General features: G+C 36.1%; 4 protein-coding genes across 4 annotated transcripts; 3 read left to right on the top strand and 1 right to left on the bottom strand.

The window, feature by feature from the left end:
* Window positions 1–4,913: 4,913 nt before the first annotated feature.
* On the bottom strand, window positions 4,914–6,544 carry LOC140145650 (histone H2A). Its single transcript, XM_072167338.1, has one exon. It carries the CDS (start codon window positions 6,044–6,046, stop codon window positions 5,672–5,674), a length of 375 nt encoding a protein of 124 aa, XP_072023439.1. The 5' UTR covers window positions 6,047–6,544; the 3' UTR covers window positions 4,914–5,671.
* A 254-nt stretch (window positions 6,545–6,798) lies between these two features.
* Window positions 6,799–7,231, top strand: LOC140145651 (late histone H2B.2.1-like). The gene has a single exon (XM_072167339.1). The coding sequence runs from the start codon at window positions 6,841–6,843 to the stop codon at window positions 7,210–7,212; it is 372 nt and encodes a 123-aa protein (XP_072023440.1). The 5' UTR covers window positions 6,799–6,840; the 3' UTR covers window positions 7,213–7,231.
* Window positions 7,232–7,500: 269 nt separating this feature from the next.
* Window positions 7,501–8,482, top strand: LOC140145653 (histone H4). Its single transcript, XM_072167340.1, has one exon. The coding sequence runs from the start codon at window positions 8,114–8,116 to the stop codon at window positions 8,423–8,425; it is 312 nt and encodes a 103-aa protein (XP_072023441.1). The 5' UTR covers window positions 7,501–8,113; the 3' UTR covers window positions 8,426–8,482.
* A 652-nt stretch (window positions 8,483–9,134) lies between these two features.
* On the top strand, window positions 9,135–10,519 carry LOC140145649 (histone H3, embryonic). The gene has a single exon (XM_072167337.1). The coding sequence runs from the start codon at window positions 9,381–9,383 to the stop codon at window positions 9,789–9,791; it is 411 nt and encodes a 136-aa protein (XP_072023438.1). The 5' UTR covers window positions 9,135–9,380; the 3' UTR covers window positions 9,792–10,519.
* The last annotated feature ends 3,232 nt before the right edge of the window (window positions 10,520–13,751 follow it).

Below are 13,751 nucleotides of genomic sequence, written 5' to 3'. Positions count from 1 at the left end.
CAAATTCTATTCATGTTCTTTCTACCCATTAATTGATAAACCAACTAGAGTCACAACTAAATCATCCACCTTAATCGATAATATATTCACCACCATTCTTGATAACAAACTCACACCAGGCATATTTTTTTAATTTTATTACTGATCACTTCCCTGTCTTTCAAATCCTAAACCTAAATACAAATAAAACTAAACATCCTAAAACTAAAAATAATTACCATATAACTAGGAAAATCAACTTAGCTAATATCTCGGCATTAGGCGTTGAATTGAGTGAAACTAATTGGGATGATGTATTAAACATTACCTCTGCTGATGAATCATACATTGAATTCAATAATAAATTCTCCAACTTATACAATAAACATCTTCCAAAAATAAAGAAAAAGTTAATATTCGTAAAGAAACAAAGCCATGGATCACTGCAGGAATAATAAAATCTATAAAAACAAGAAATAAACTTTATAAAAAGTATATAAACCACCCAAGTGAGAGCAATAAAAGTAAATATGTAACATATAGAAATAAATTAACGCACATTATCAGAATATCTTGTAAAAATATTATTCTAATAAATTTGATTCTTATAAACATAATATTAAGAATACTTGGCGTACTATTAATGACATATTAGGTAAATCTAAAAAAAAATCTGCTGTTACTCATTTTAATGACGGTAATACTAAAATTACTGACCCTGATCACATTGCATCTAAATTTAATCAGTTTTTGCTGACATTGGTCCTACCCTAGCTAGTCAAATTCATTCCTCCAGCAACTTCTCTGACTTCCTATCGGCTCCTTTTGAAAAATCCATCTTCTTCAACCCCACATCAGGTAAAGAGATTCTTGACATCATTGGCACTTTCAAAAATGGCAAAAGCTCTGGTTTCGATGACATCAGCCCCACCGTAGTGAAACAAATTGGTCCTTTCCTTCTCAAGCCACTTATTCATATCTTTAACCTTTCCTTGTCAACTGGTATCTTCCCTTCTGCGTTGAAAATCGCCAAGGTCATTCCTGTGTTTAAAAAGGGTGATCCTCACTCTTTCTCCAACTATCGGCCGATCTCTCTCCTCCCTTGTTTTTCCAAGATTCTCGAACGCCTCATCTACAACAGACTTGATAACTTCCTCTCTTCTCATCACATTCTTCATGAAAACCAGTACGGCTTCAGGAAACATCACTCCACTGACTTAGCTCTTCTTGACATCTATAACAAAATCTCTGGTGCTCTTTCTAAGAAACTTCACACAATTGGCATCTTTCTTGATCTGTCCAAGGCGTTCGACACCATTGACCACAACATTCTTCTTACTAAGCTGCATCATTATGGTATCCGTGGTACTCCATTGGAACTTCTCTCTAGTTATCTTCATGGTAGACAACAATTCACATCTTTTGATTCTCATTCTTCTGGTCTCCTTCCTGTATCCTGCGGTGTCCCTCAAGGTTCTATACTTGGTCCTCTACTCTTTCTTCTTTATGTCAACGACATCCCTAACTCATCTAAATCTCTTTCTTTTGTACTCTTTGCTGATGACACCAATATTTTTCTCTCTCACTCTCACTTGGATTATCTTATCAATGTCTTCAACACTGAGTTAGCTCGTGTTTCTTCCTGGTTCAAATCTAATAAACTCTCCCTCAATGTCAGCAAAACAAATTTTATTCATTTTACAACCCAAAAAAAGAACCGGGTTCTTCATTCAAATAATATTAAGATCGATAATGAAATTATCCTTCCTGTTGACAGCACCAAATTTCTTGGAGTCGTCATTGACAAGAAACTTAATTGGAATGATCATGTCACCAAAATCACCACCCAAATTTCCAAAAGCATTGGCATTTTAAAAGGCTTCGTCACACTCTTCCCCCAACATTCTGTTTTCACTCTACAACACCCTTGTGCTCCTTACATTTCTTACAGCAACATTGCTTGGGCAAATTCACCTCAAACTCTTAACCATGACCACTGCCCTTGGACTTTCTATAAATCAACTAAACTTGATCATTTATTTAGACTTCAAAAAAGAGCTATCCGTGTTTGTACCAATGCAGATTACTCCTCTCACACTAAAAATTCCTTTTATAAATTAAATACATTAAATATTTTTGACATAAATAAACTTCAAATTGCACTTTTTATGTACCGTTATGAGCAAAATAACCTTCCAAATTCATTCAATAACTTCTTTCTTAAATTTAATGAAATTCATGGTTATAATACACGGATAGCAAACCAATTTAGGCCAGCTAAACCCAGTTCTGACATTATCAAATTTTCAATGAAATATACTGGGCCTAAACTTTGGAACTCCCTTACCCCTGATCTAAAAGATGCTACTACTCTAAAGAATTTCAAAATAAAATACAAAACTAAATTGGTCTCCAAATACAAATAAATTAATTGAATTATAATTATACAAATTAAATAATTAATGCAAATTTAAATAAATAAATAAATAAATAAATAAATAAATAAATAAATAAATAAATAAATAAATAAATAAATAAATAAATAAATAAATAAATAAATAAATAAATACATAAATAAATAAATAAATAAATAAATAAATAAATAAATAAATAAATAAATAAATAAATAAATAAATAAATACATAAATGGATATTTATATAAATAAACAAATAAATGAATAAATAAAATTGTGTATATTCAAATTCCTATTTCAAAAAGGCACATCCATGTTTTGATCTACATAGGGCTTTTTTCCACCCACCGCCCTATATTCCACCAGCACGTGCTCAATGTATTAATCCTGATATAGATGACTGATACCTATAGCACTCCTATATACGACTGTTTCCCATTGTATTAGACTCCATTTGCTCCAGTATTTCACTTCCCCCTTGTCCTTTGTCTTGTCCGTCCTGTCTTGTCCCCGTCCATTTATCAGCATTATTTTCCAAGTTAGAGGTGGGGCCAAGCTGAAAGCTCATTTGAGTTTAATGGCCTCTCCTCCATATTTCATAATTTTTTACCGATTTATTTGGTATATTTTTTGCAATAGCAAAATCAAATAAATGTTCCATGTCTCAGTTTTGCCTTATTGATCAATTTGATAATATTGATCACCATAGGCATTCTTTTAAATGTATATAAATTTAAATAATCGCAATTTATTTAATTGTATAATTTTCGTTTGCATTGTACAGTGCATGGTTCATAGAGATCGGCTACTTCGTGCATGCTGCGTATTTTCTTGTTTATATTGCTTACTGTATAAACGATAATTATATACTTTTTGTTTGCACCGTACAGTGCATGGATCACATAGATCTGCATCATGCATGCTGTGAATTTTCTTGCTTATATTGTATTGTATTAAATTATTATATTTTGTACAAAATTGTTTTGATTTATATGATTTATAAGTCACTATGTAACTTTAAATATATAATATTATTAGTTTTTGCTTGCATTGTCTTTATATACATTGTATTGATTGTATTGATCTGCTATTTCATGCTGAGTATTTTCTTGATTATATTGATCACTTATTTGCTTGAAGTAACTTGTATTATATTGCATTTGTATGCCATTGATTTGATGTTTTGTATGTGAAATATGACAATAAAATACATGAATGAATGAATGAACATCAAGAATGCCGTGAAGAGTGGTGTAGCCAAGGGAACACTCGTCCAAGTTAAAGGAAAGGGAGCCAGCGGATCCTTCAGACTGGGAACCAAGAAGGCCGACACTGAAAAGTCCAAGGCAAAGAAGGCTAAGGCAGCAGCTCGCAAGAAGGCAGCCGTCGAGAAGAAGAAGGCAAGAAGAGAGGCAGCAAAGGCAAAGAAAGCCGCAAAGACCAAGGCCAAGAAAGATGCAGCAAAGGCAAAGAAGGCTGCCAAGAAGTCTACCACCACCAAGAAGAGCAAGAAGCCAAAGAAGGCAGCCAAGAAGGCAGCACCAAAGAAGACAAAGGCTGCAAAGCCAAAGAAGGCCAAGGCTGCAAAGCCAAAGAAGAAGGCAGCTCCCAAGAAGAAGGCCGCCAAGGCAAAGAAGGCAGCAAAAGAAGTAAAGTGTTTACTTCACTGTCAAACCAAACGGCTCTTTTCAGAGCCACCCAATCTTCAAAATGAGATAGTGATTTTAGCGTCATTTCTGCCCAAAAGTGTAAAAAATGCCCACTCACTCGTACTTATATAAATAACAACACATAACAAAAGTAATATACTTTTTAAAAAAATTTTTTTATACCGGTAGGCCTACTTTATGTACCGGGTACACGTGGCAGAAAAGATCACATGGCATGATACAGAATACGTGCCATCAATAATAATGATTCAAGCAAGAGAATTTGAATAGATCACAAAAATCAATCACACGTGCATCTAATACTATTATTAAATAGGCCAACTCAAGCCCAATTACACACAGGTATGACACTATACTACTATTACTATTATCATTTCATTATTATTTTCATCATTTCATTATTGCACGAATTTGGACATCAAGTGAAATTAAATTAAAGTCATAATATACGATCTTATAATATGAATTTGGGGTTTTTTTTTTCTTTCTTCAAACCTGATTTTTTGGCATAGTTGTAATGTGTACACATGTCACAACTTGCACCTAAATGGAATCAGCCAAATTTCTTGTGTTTGTAGGTAAACAGAGCACAGTTCGACATAAAGTCATAATAATTCAACGAATTATGACTTTATGTCCTCCCATAGAACTGCGTGTTAAACGGCCAAAATAACAAGCAGTGTTTCTTTCACTTTACTATACCTCGTTATTTCAGCTCAAAATTAACAGAAACCATTCCCGATCAGTATTATTTCAGCATTTTGAGTATATAATGCATGACAAATTTAAAATTTGAAGGAAATCGTACATTAAGCCTTTAATGGTTCTATTGTGGGCGATTTAACGGCAATTTTAATTTTTTTTTTTTAACCTTCATTAGGGAAATGCTTTAGGGTTAGGGTTGGGATTAGCTTACACGAAATAATCATTACAAAATTATCATTACAAAATAACAATTATAAAAGAAACAAATAAACAAAATAAATGAATAACAAAAATAACAACAACACATTTCATTTACTTAGATCCAAGCACAACTTCAACAAAACTTAGACCTGGTCTCGGCTTAATTGGTATTTTATTTTTTAACAAAGATATGGCAGCAATTTGCTCGGATTCACCGCCTTTTTTTTAGAGGGACTACAACGACCTGCACGTTTTTTGTTTTTGACTCATTGGTGCAGGGGAGACTTTATCTAATGTTTTTAATAACATATTAAAATATTGTGCACGGACATCCGGGTTGGGGGAAAACGCACGTTATATACGAAATTGGATGGTCAACATTGCACACGAGAGTTGGGCTTAAACTTATTTAAAAACAAACAAAAAACCCAAAAAAACATGCATGCACCCACCCTTCCTCATGGCAACGATTACAATATGGTGCAATTCAAATGTCAACTTTTAGGGCCTAATTTATTAGGCTAACATTATTATTTACTTTAAAATAATATTAAACAACAGCAAAATAAAATAGTGCCGTATTATTTTACGCTTTTACATGTTGTATATATACATCAAGACAATTGAACACTGTCATCTCTCTTTTTGGAAGTTGTGGTGGCTCTGAAAAGAGCCGTTTGATTTAGATGGCAAATAACTTGTCTATTTTGCCTTGGCGGTCTTCTTGGGGAGGAGTACAGCCTGGATGTTTGGCAATACACCACCCTGGGCAATGGTGACACCGCTGAGGAGCTTGTTCAACTCTTCGTCATTACGGATAGCGAGTTGCAAGTGACGGGGGTTGATCCTCGTCTTCTTGTTGTCACGGGCAGCGTTACCAGCCAACTCGAGGATCTCAGCTGCGAGGTACTCCATGACGGCAGCCAAGTAGACTGGGGCACCAGCACCGACACGCTCAGCATAGTTGCCTTTGCGCAAGAAACGGTGAACACGACCGACTGGGAACTGCAGTCCAGCTCTTGCTGATCGGCTCTTGGCCTTTGCTCTTGCCTTTCCTCCTTTACCACGTCCAGACATGATTAGTTGATTTGTACAGTTAACTCGAACAGAAAAACTGAATACCAAATTTAACGTGATCTCCGCTTATATACCCACGACGAAGGATCCTACCGAAGTGCAACTGTTCAGGAATTGACCAATCAGCGTCGATTTGGTTTATTACATTGAATTTTTAACAGTGCCGCCTTGATACGACAAGGCAGTGCACCTACCAATCACAGCGCACATTTGAATTGTGTTCTGTGCGTCCAACAGCTCCTTGCCTCCTTTTATACCTGGCACTGCATTCACCGTTTATATTAAATATTTTCATTTCAATGTCCCATATTCTTGTGCACTGATATAAAACCATTTGTTTCGCACTATTGCAAAAGAAAGAGAGAATTACCAACAATTTTAATGTATTTCAATTCATATGAAAAGGCCTACTTGGGGAAAGAAGGTTTGTATTAGCTTGTATTTCAGCGAATAAAATTGATTATTAAATTGCGACCCTCTTTGAACGTACAATGAAATGATTAGAAAACGACCATGAATCATATACTGATAAAACGATCAACAAAAAGCATTTTCATTACTCGTACGTCCTGTATATAAATATTGAATTGTGGCCACAAATTTAATATTATTAACCGTTTTGCAGTATTAACGAGTGTGGTTCGAACGGAAACCACCGTGCTGTCTCAACGTGTTCCGCGCCAATCGCTCAGGATCCTACTTGGGATCCCTAATTTGCATACGAGGTCATATAAATACGAGCGCGGCGCACTGTGTTGAGCATTCTGACCGATTAACTCGACCAGTACACAACAATGGCTCCCAAAGCAAGCGGAAAAGGTGCAAAGAAGGCAGGAAAGGCCAAGGGCCGCCCAGCAGGAACTGCTGGCAAGAGACGTAGACGCCGCAAGGAAAGCTACGGTATCTACATCTACAAAGTGTTGAAGCAGGTGCACCCTGACACTGGTATCTCCAGCCGTGCCATGAGCATCATGAACAGCTTTGTCAACGACATCTTTGAGCGCATCGCCGGAGAAGCTTCCCGCCTTGCCCACTACAACAAGAAGTCGACCATCACCAGTCGCGAGGTACAGACCGCTGTCCGTCTCCTTCTCCCCGGTGAGTTGGCCAAGCACGCTGTCAGCGAAGGCACAAAGGCTGTCACCAAGTACACCACCTCCAAGTAAAGTGTTTACACTTGAAAAACCAACGGCTCTTTTCAGAGCCACCAATAAAAAAAAAAAGAGAGATGATAATTGTCATGCTAGTTTGTTCATTGTTATTAAAGACGAGTATGTTCATTATTACAAATTAATACGACAAAAACAAGATAAAAGGAATGTGCAGTAGGTCCACATGTTGCAATTACTCAAAAATGAATAGGAATATATATATATATATTTAATATAAGCATATCGCTCAATGAATAGGAATATATATATAAGCATATCAACTCATACATAATATCATGGTGTCCCGGTAGATCTATAGAAACTGTTACCAGTTGAATTCAGCTTGAACTGTAATGCAATCTATTACCGACTGCGCGCATTTCAAAATATGAAAAAACGAATAGAATAATTGATGAATTTACACGAATTTTAATAGTGTCTACACAGCGTCTACTATATGAAACATGACATAGCATAGTAGTTCAAGTTCAAGATATTAGATCGTTTGTAATAAGAAAAGAGATAATATAAAGAGTAATATAAAAAAGAAAGAAAATCGGGTGTGAAATGAGGAAATTAAAGATATCTAGCAACTTTGGAGGGAGGCAAACATTATTAGGACATTTAAAATCTTATTTCCAGAAAAGACGACGTTTTAACCACTAAATTCATGCCGGTAAACGGGGTGAGTAGGGCAGAGGACCCGTCGCCTCATCCGATCAAACAAAGCACGTGCAGCGCTCGATTATTTACCACACAAAGTGTCACACTGTTGCTGTTGAAGAGTTTACCCGAACGCCATCTACGACAGAGGAAAATTCTCAACAACGTCCGCAATAGATTGGGTATATAAGCGAGCACGCTGGCTGCGAAGCTTCATTTCTTACTCGGTTAACGAACAAGAATACAATCAATCATGTCTGGACGTGGTAAAGGAGGAAAGGGTCTTGGAAAGGGAGGCGCCAAGCGTCATCGCAAGGTTTTGCGTGATAACATCCAAGGTATCACCAAGCCAGCCATCCGCCGTTTGGCTCGTCGTGGTGGTGTGAAACGTATCTCTGGTCTTATCTACGAAGAGACCCGTGGTGTCCTGAAGGTGTTCCTCGAGAATGTCATCCGTGATGCCGTCACATACTGCGAGCACGCCAAGAGAAAGACCGTCACAGCAATGGATGTTGTCTACGCTCTGAAACGCCAGGGACGTACTCTGTACGGATTCGGCGGTTAGACTTGTTGCTGTTGCTTCAAATCAACAACCAAACGGCTCTTTTCAGAGCCACCAAAACTTCCAAAAAAGAGATACTGATGTTGTGTGTTTTAATGTCTATGCAATGAAATAAGTTTTGTAACGTGTGTTGTTTTCGTTAAAATAAGAACGAATAAATAAATGAAGTAAATGAAATAGGCAGTTCTCCTAATATAATTTAAAAATTAATAAATTATAATTATTATTCCTCAGTCCAGTTCTGGCGAGAATAGTGCAGTGAGTGGGGGTGAAAATCGTGCATTTAATATTACACAAGATACATGACAAGTAAACACAGATCTTTTTTTTTTTTTTTTTTCTTCTACAAAAAAAAGCAGCAAAAAAGCAAGTAGAACGTGAGAGACACCAGTTGATAAAAATATTGACGTATCCATTTTTCAATGCAAAAACAATGGGTTTTATATTAATTAAATCGTGATCTGATACTGTTCCAATTCATTAGGATATACATGTTGTATAAATGAAGGCAAGATGGGAAATTTTAAGCTACAGATACTAAAAAGAGAGCGAGAGAGAGAGAGAGAGAGAGAGAGAGGGGGGGTCGTGCATGATTTTAAAATTTCACTTTTATTTACCGTGTCATTTGTTTAAAAAAAAAAATAATAATAATAATAATAATAATGATAATAATAATGATAATAATAATTTTAAAAAAAAATGGAGAGGAAAAGAAGAGAAATAATACAAGCACTGCAGTAGAAATTTCACTAATTTTTTAATACTTCATACTACACTAGATTTTGGCGCACAGAGTTCGTTGGCCAATGGCATGTCAGCTTTCATTGACCAATCAGAAGCTGTGGTTAATCAACCAATGAGCGCGTGAGGCGCAAAATCTAAACCAGGAAACCGATCGGTATATAAGGAGCCTCAACTGCCCGGCCGCTTATTCATTCATCTGATTGAAATCGAAAAAATGGCTCGTACCAAGCAGACCGCACGTAAATCTACTGGAGGAAAGGCTCCACGTAAGCAGCTGGCCACCAAGGCAGCTCGCAAATCTGCACCAGCAACCGGTGGTGTGAAGAAGCCACATCGTTACAGGCCCGGAACCGTCGCTCTCCGTGAGATCCGTCGTTACCAGAAGAGTACCGAGCTCCTCATCCGCAAGCTCCCCTTCCAGCGTCTGGTCCGTGAAATCGCCCAGGACTTCAAGACTGAGCTGCGCTTCCAGAGCTCTGCCGTCATGGCCCTCCAGGAGGCTAGCGAAGCTTACTTGGTTGGTCTCTTCGAAGACACCAACTTGTGCGCCATCCACGCCAAGCGTGTGACCATCATGCCAAAAGACATCCAGTTGGCACGTCGCATCCGTGGCGAGCGCGCTTAAGGTGTTTCTTGTTAGACCCTTACAAAAACAAACGGCTCTTTTCAGAGCCACCAAGACTTCAAAAAAGAGATCATGAACTTGTCAGTCGTGTGCATTGTGTCAATTAAGTAACGTCCCCTCAACTCATGACCCGTCCATTTGTCCTAGTTTTACTAACAGAATGACAAAAATAGGTAAATAATAATAATAATAGAATAAAATAATAAATATTAACGATATATGGTTCTGTACTACTGATGACTTGCTGCATTCCAGGTAATCATTTCCATGTCATCGATGATGATAATAATAAAAAGAACGATAATATTATTATTTATGTAATGTAATTGCATATTTTCAAATCATACTGAAGTGGGAATGGTGACGGGTGAAGTTGTGAATGCACGTGTTGTGTTTTTAAATGTCGGTCATCGAAGCACGTGCATGCACAGTTTAACATCAAAATTATACCACAAACTGAAAGAAAGAACAAAATACATTGAACATCGAGGAAAGCATATGAATCAATTCATTTGAAATCATAATGACATTTTGAATGTTGGTGCTTGTGTCATACATGTATTATAAATACTGACCGACTGGCTATATAATAACACAAATAATAACAACAATATGATGAATTGATGATGATGATGATGATGATGATGATGATGATGATGATGATGATGATGATGATGGCGACACATATGATTAGGCAGACAAATTAACAAAGGATGGATGAATGAATGAATAGATATAGATAGATAAATAGATAAATAAATAAATAAATAAATAAATAAATAAATAAATAAATAAATAAATAAATAAATAAATAAATAAGTAAATAAATAAATAAATAAATAAATAAATAAATAAATAAATAAATAAATAAATAAATAAATAAATAAATAAATAAATAAATAAATAAATAATATTTTTTAATTAAAAAAAAAAAGAACCCACACAACCAATAACAAGAATAACAAGAAATGTCTTTAAAAAAGACGGCGCAGTGAATGAAGAAAAAATGTTGGATTTCACATTCACTGAGAGGACCTTTGGCTTAAAAATGAGCTTTTAGAAACGACACTGTAAAAAGGAGAATGATGTTTGTTTCCTTTATTTTATTTTGTCTTAAAACCCACAATGAGGCACAAATTAATTTATATGCTGAGTACTTAGTTCATTTCTTGGTATACTTAATAACATATGATGACATTTACTTAAAATGAAGAACATAATTATTCTCAAGTTTGTACTTAACATAAATGAGTTAAAAAGTTGTATGCATTTGAGCCTTTAATAAGGCCTAGGAATTATTATAAACATAATACTGTGGTATGGGGTAATAGCAATTCCTCATTGATAGCATGGATAGTGTCTAAGTCTGATGACGAGTCTTCAGGTTCATATTGTGGTTTGGATATACCATTGACTGACATCGGGTATGGCCATTGTTTTCAATTTTGCGATGAATAGTTATATCATTTTATGAACCAATTACAGGTAGGCCTATTTCTGGAAAGCATTAAAAACAGAGATTAAACTGACCAAAATTCGAAATCAATATTCAGGGTGTACTAGACGATATACAGTGTGTAAAAATGAACTTTTTAAGGAACATGTGGTATATTTTTCTTTTCAGGAATATTTTCTCAATCTGAGGACCACAAAATCAAACAGAGCTTGAATTGAAAAAGCCAACCAGAAATATACTTTATTTTGGGTGCGATGTTTGCTTCTATTTATACAGGGTGATCAAAATTTACTTCATTAACAGACCTAATTATTTATTTAAAAGGTTTAATTAGTGCTAATTAGCTGCTTAAACTGCTTTCAGTCATAAATACTCATTCCAAACCAGAGAATACAATATCTCTTTGTCACTTTTAGACTACACTTGCAATTATGATAATTGACTGTTTTACATAGACCCCTATGAGGGGTGTAAGTATTCATTTTGAAAATATCATTATCATTTCATTTGTTCAAGAAAAATGTCACGCCGTCAGTCTTTTGGGAGTCTCAACTTATAACCGCATGGTCCTTTACACTGCGCCATTAGGCCTATCAATTTAATACCCAGACCGAATAGGCTATTTAGTAATAAATAAAGCAACTTGAAACAAAATGATGGAGAAATTATCACTTTCGTAAAAAACAAAATAGTATGGTCCGGGGGGCACTTCAATTTGAAATGGATATAGGTGTAGGGCTGGCACTTTCGCACTAAGGGCATTCGGTGAGAGCAAAATGTAAAAAATATGGGGTCATTGGGTGAGAGCATGATTTTTGGCATTCGGTGAGAGCAAAATGTAAAAAAATATGGGGTCATTGGGTGAGAACATCACCTTTTTTTGAAATGGAATCTTTGGGTGAGAACCGAAACAGCCCCACAGAAACCTCGAAAATCAAATTTTTAGTTCTAAATGGCTTCAAATTTCTTTGTTTTTTCAAAATAAGTAACAAAATCAGTGATAAATGAAAGTTGCTGTTCAAATTGAACTTGTAAGGGTCTTTGGGTGACAGATCAAGTGGAAAAATAGGGGGTCTTCGGGTGACAGAGCCGGGACAGAGCATGTGTTCGTTAAAAAAATATGGGGTCTTTGGGTGACAGCGATGCTGAAAAAGGGGGTCTTAACAGCCCTACATACGTCACCTCCAAAGTTGAAGTGCCCCCCCCCCCCGGGAGTATGGTCCACAACACAGAAGTCCTAAACAAACTGTAGGCCGAAACAACGGCCGAAAATTGCATAAAATAGCTGACATGTACCGCAATATCAAAACTGCATTTGGTACATTTTACAGGTTCACTTTACCATGCTTACAGCACGGTGTGTCAATTGCAGGGAAAATCCGTCAAGGTGTCCCGAAGAATAATCATTTACAGTTGAGTCACGGTCACCGGCCATCTCGTTTGCATATCCATATTAAACTACAGCGCCTCTAATGACGTGCATGCACTGTTACTGTGCGACTGAACAACCTTTGTTTATTACTTTAGACAGATCAGCACGCTGTGATTGGATGTACTATGTAAATAAGTAAGTTGTTGTTGTAATGGTAACACACCATACTTTGGTAACACGAAACTTCACCCATCCCATCCACATGTAATGACACGTGATACAGTTTTGAAAGCTAACTCCCCAGGCTAAATCCATATTCCTCCGCCGGCAAAAATATAGCCCATGATAAAATTAATCATAGTTATAATTATTTTCTTCAAATGTGGTTGTCGGGTTCAGTATACCACAATTAATACAACAATAAAACAATTCCCACCAGATAATTACTTGATATGTAGGCCTATACTTTCTCAATCTAAACCTGAGGTATAATATGGTTTCAGATCTAAACCAAAATCAGTACCACTGACGTCATCTCTGTCTACCAACCAAGTTATCAAAATTTGTCTATGGCATATGCAAGGTATTCTACCGGGGCAATGCACTAGGATAAATTATTACTTGTGCTGTGATAGTTGCCATCTGCGACGTGATTGGAAATTATGCACATTTACAAAAACATAGGCCTACGTTTAAACTGCTAAAATACATCACGCATTTTGACTATAAACTCATCTATACCATTTTACTAGAAATGTACTATCTCCAAGGACGCTACGACCAACTCAACGAACTCATGCATATGCAAACGAGCCCAATCCCTATGCTAAATCAGGGGTGTGAGAGTAGAAATTGACAGGACGCATGCTCAGCTAATGCTTGTAGCTAATATTCCTCATGCAAGGAGCCCAGGTTGAGTGTGTTGTTGAAAATCATTGCATTAAAAAACACTTCTTTCAATGAAATCGCATATAAAATCAATGGATACACAACCAAAATTCTACACAAGTCAATCTTTATATTAATAAAGCTATCGATGTGTACGAAAAACTTCAGTGGTACAAAATGCCTTTCACATTCGAAAATTTCAGTATAGTAACACCCAGCTAATTCAGAATTAATGCAGCACTGC

Source organism: Amphiura filiformis, unplaced genomic scaffold, assembly GCF_039555335.1.
Source record: "Amphiura filiformis unplaced genomic scaffold, Afil_fr2py scaffold_518, whole genome shotgun sequence".
NCBI classification, from domain to species: Eukaryota; Metazoa; Echinodermata; class Ophiuroidea; order Amphilepidida; family Amphiuridae; genus Amphiura; species Amphiura filiformis.
Note: the sequence above shows the minus strand (reverse complement) of the source record. Positions and strands in the feature narration are given on the sequence as shown.

What these genes read in the sequence shown, in the direction of transcription:
- LOC140145650 (XM_072167338.1), bottom strand. Translation starts at nt 6,046, where the DNA reads ATGTCTGGACGTGGTAAAGGAGGAAAGGCAAGAGCAAAGGCCAAGAGC.
- LOC140145651 (XM_072167339.1), top strand. Translation starts at nt 6,841, where the DNA reads ATGGCTCCCAAAGCAAGCGGAAAAGGTGCAAAGAAGGCAGGAAAGGCC.
- LOC140145653 (XM_072167340.1), top strand. Translation starts at nt 8,114, where the DNA reads ATGTCTGGACGTGGTAAAGGAGGAAAGGGTCTTGGAAAGGGAGGCGCC.
- LOC140145649 (XM_072167337.1), top strand. Translation starts at nt 9,381, where the DNA reads ATGGCTCGTACCAAGCAGACCGCACGTAAATCTACTGGAGGAAAGGCT.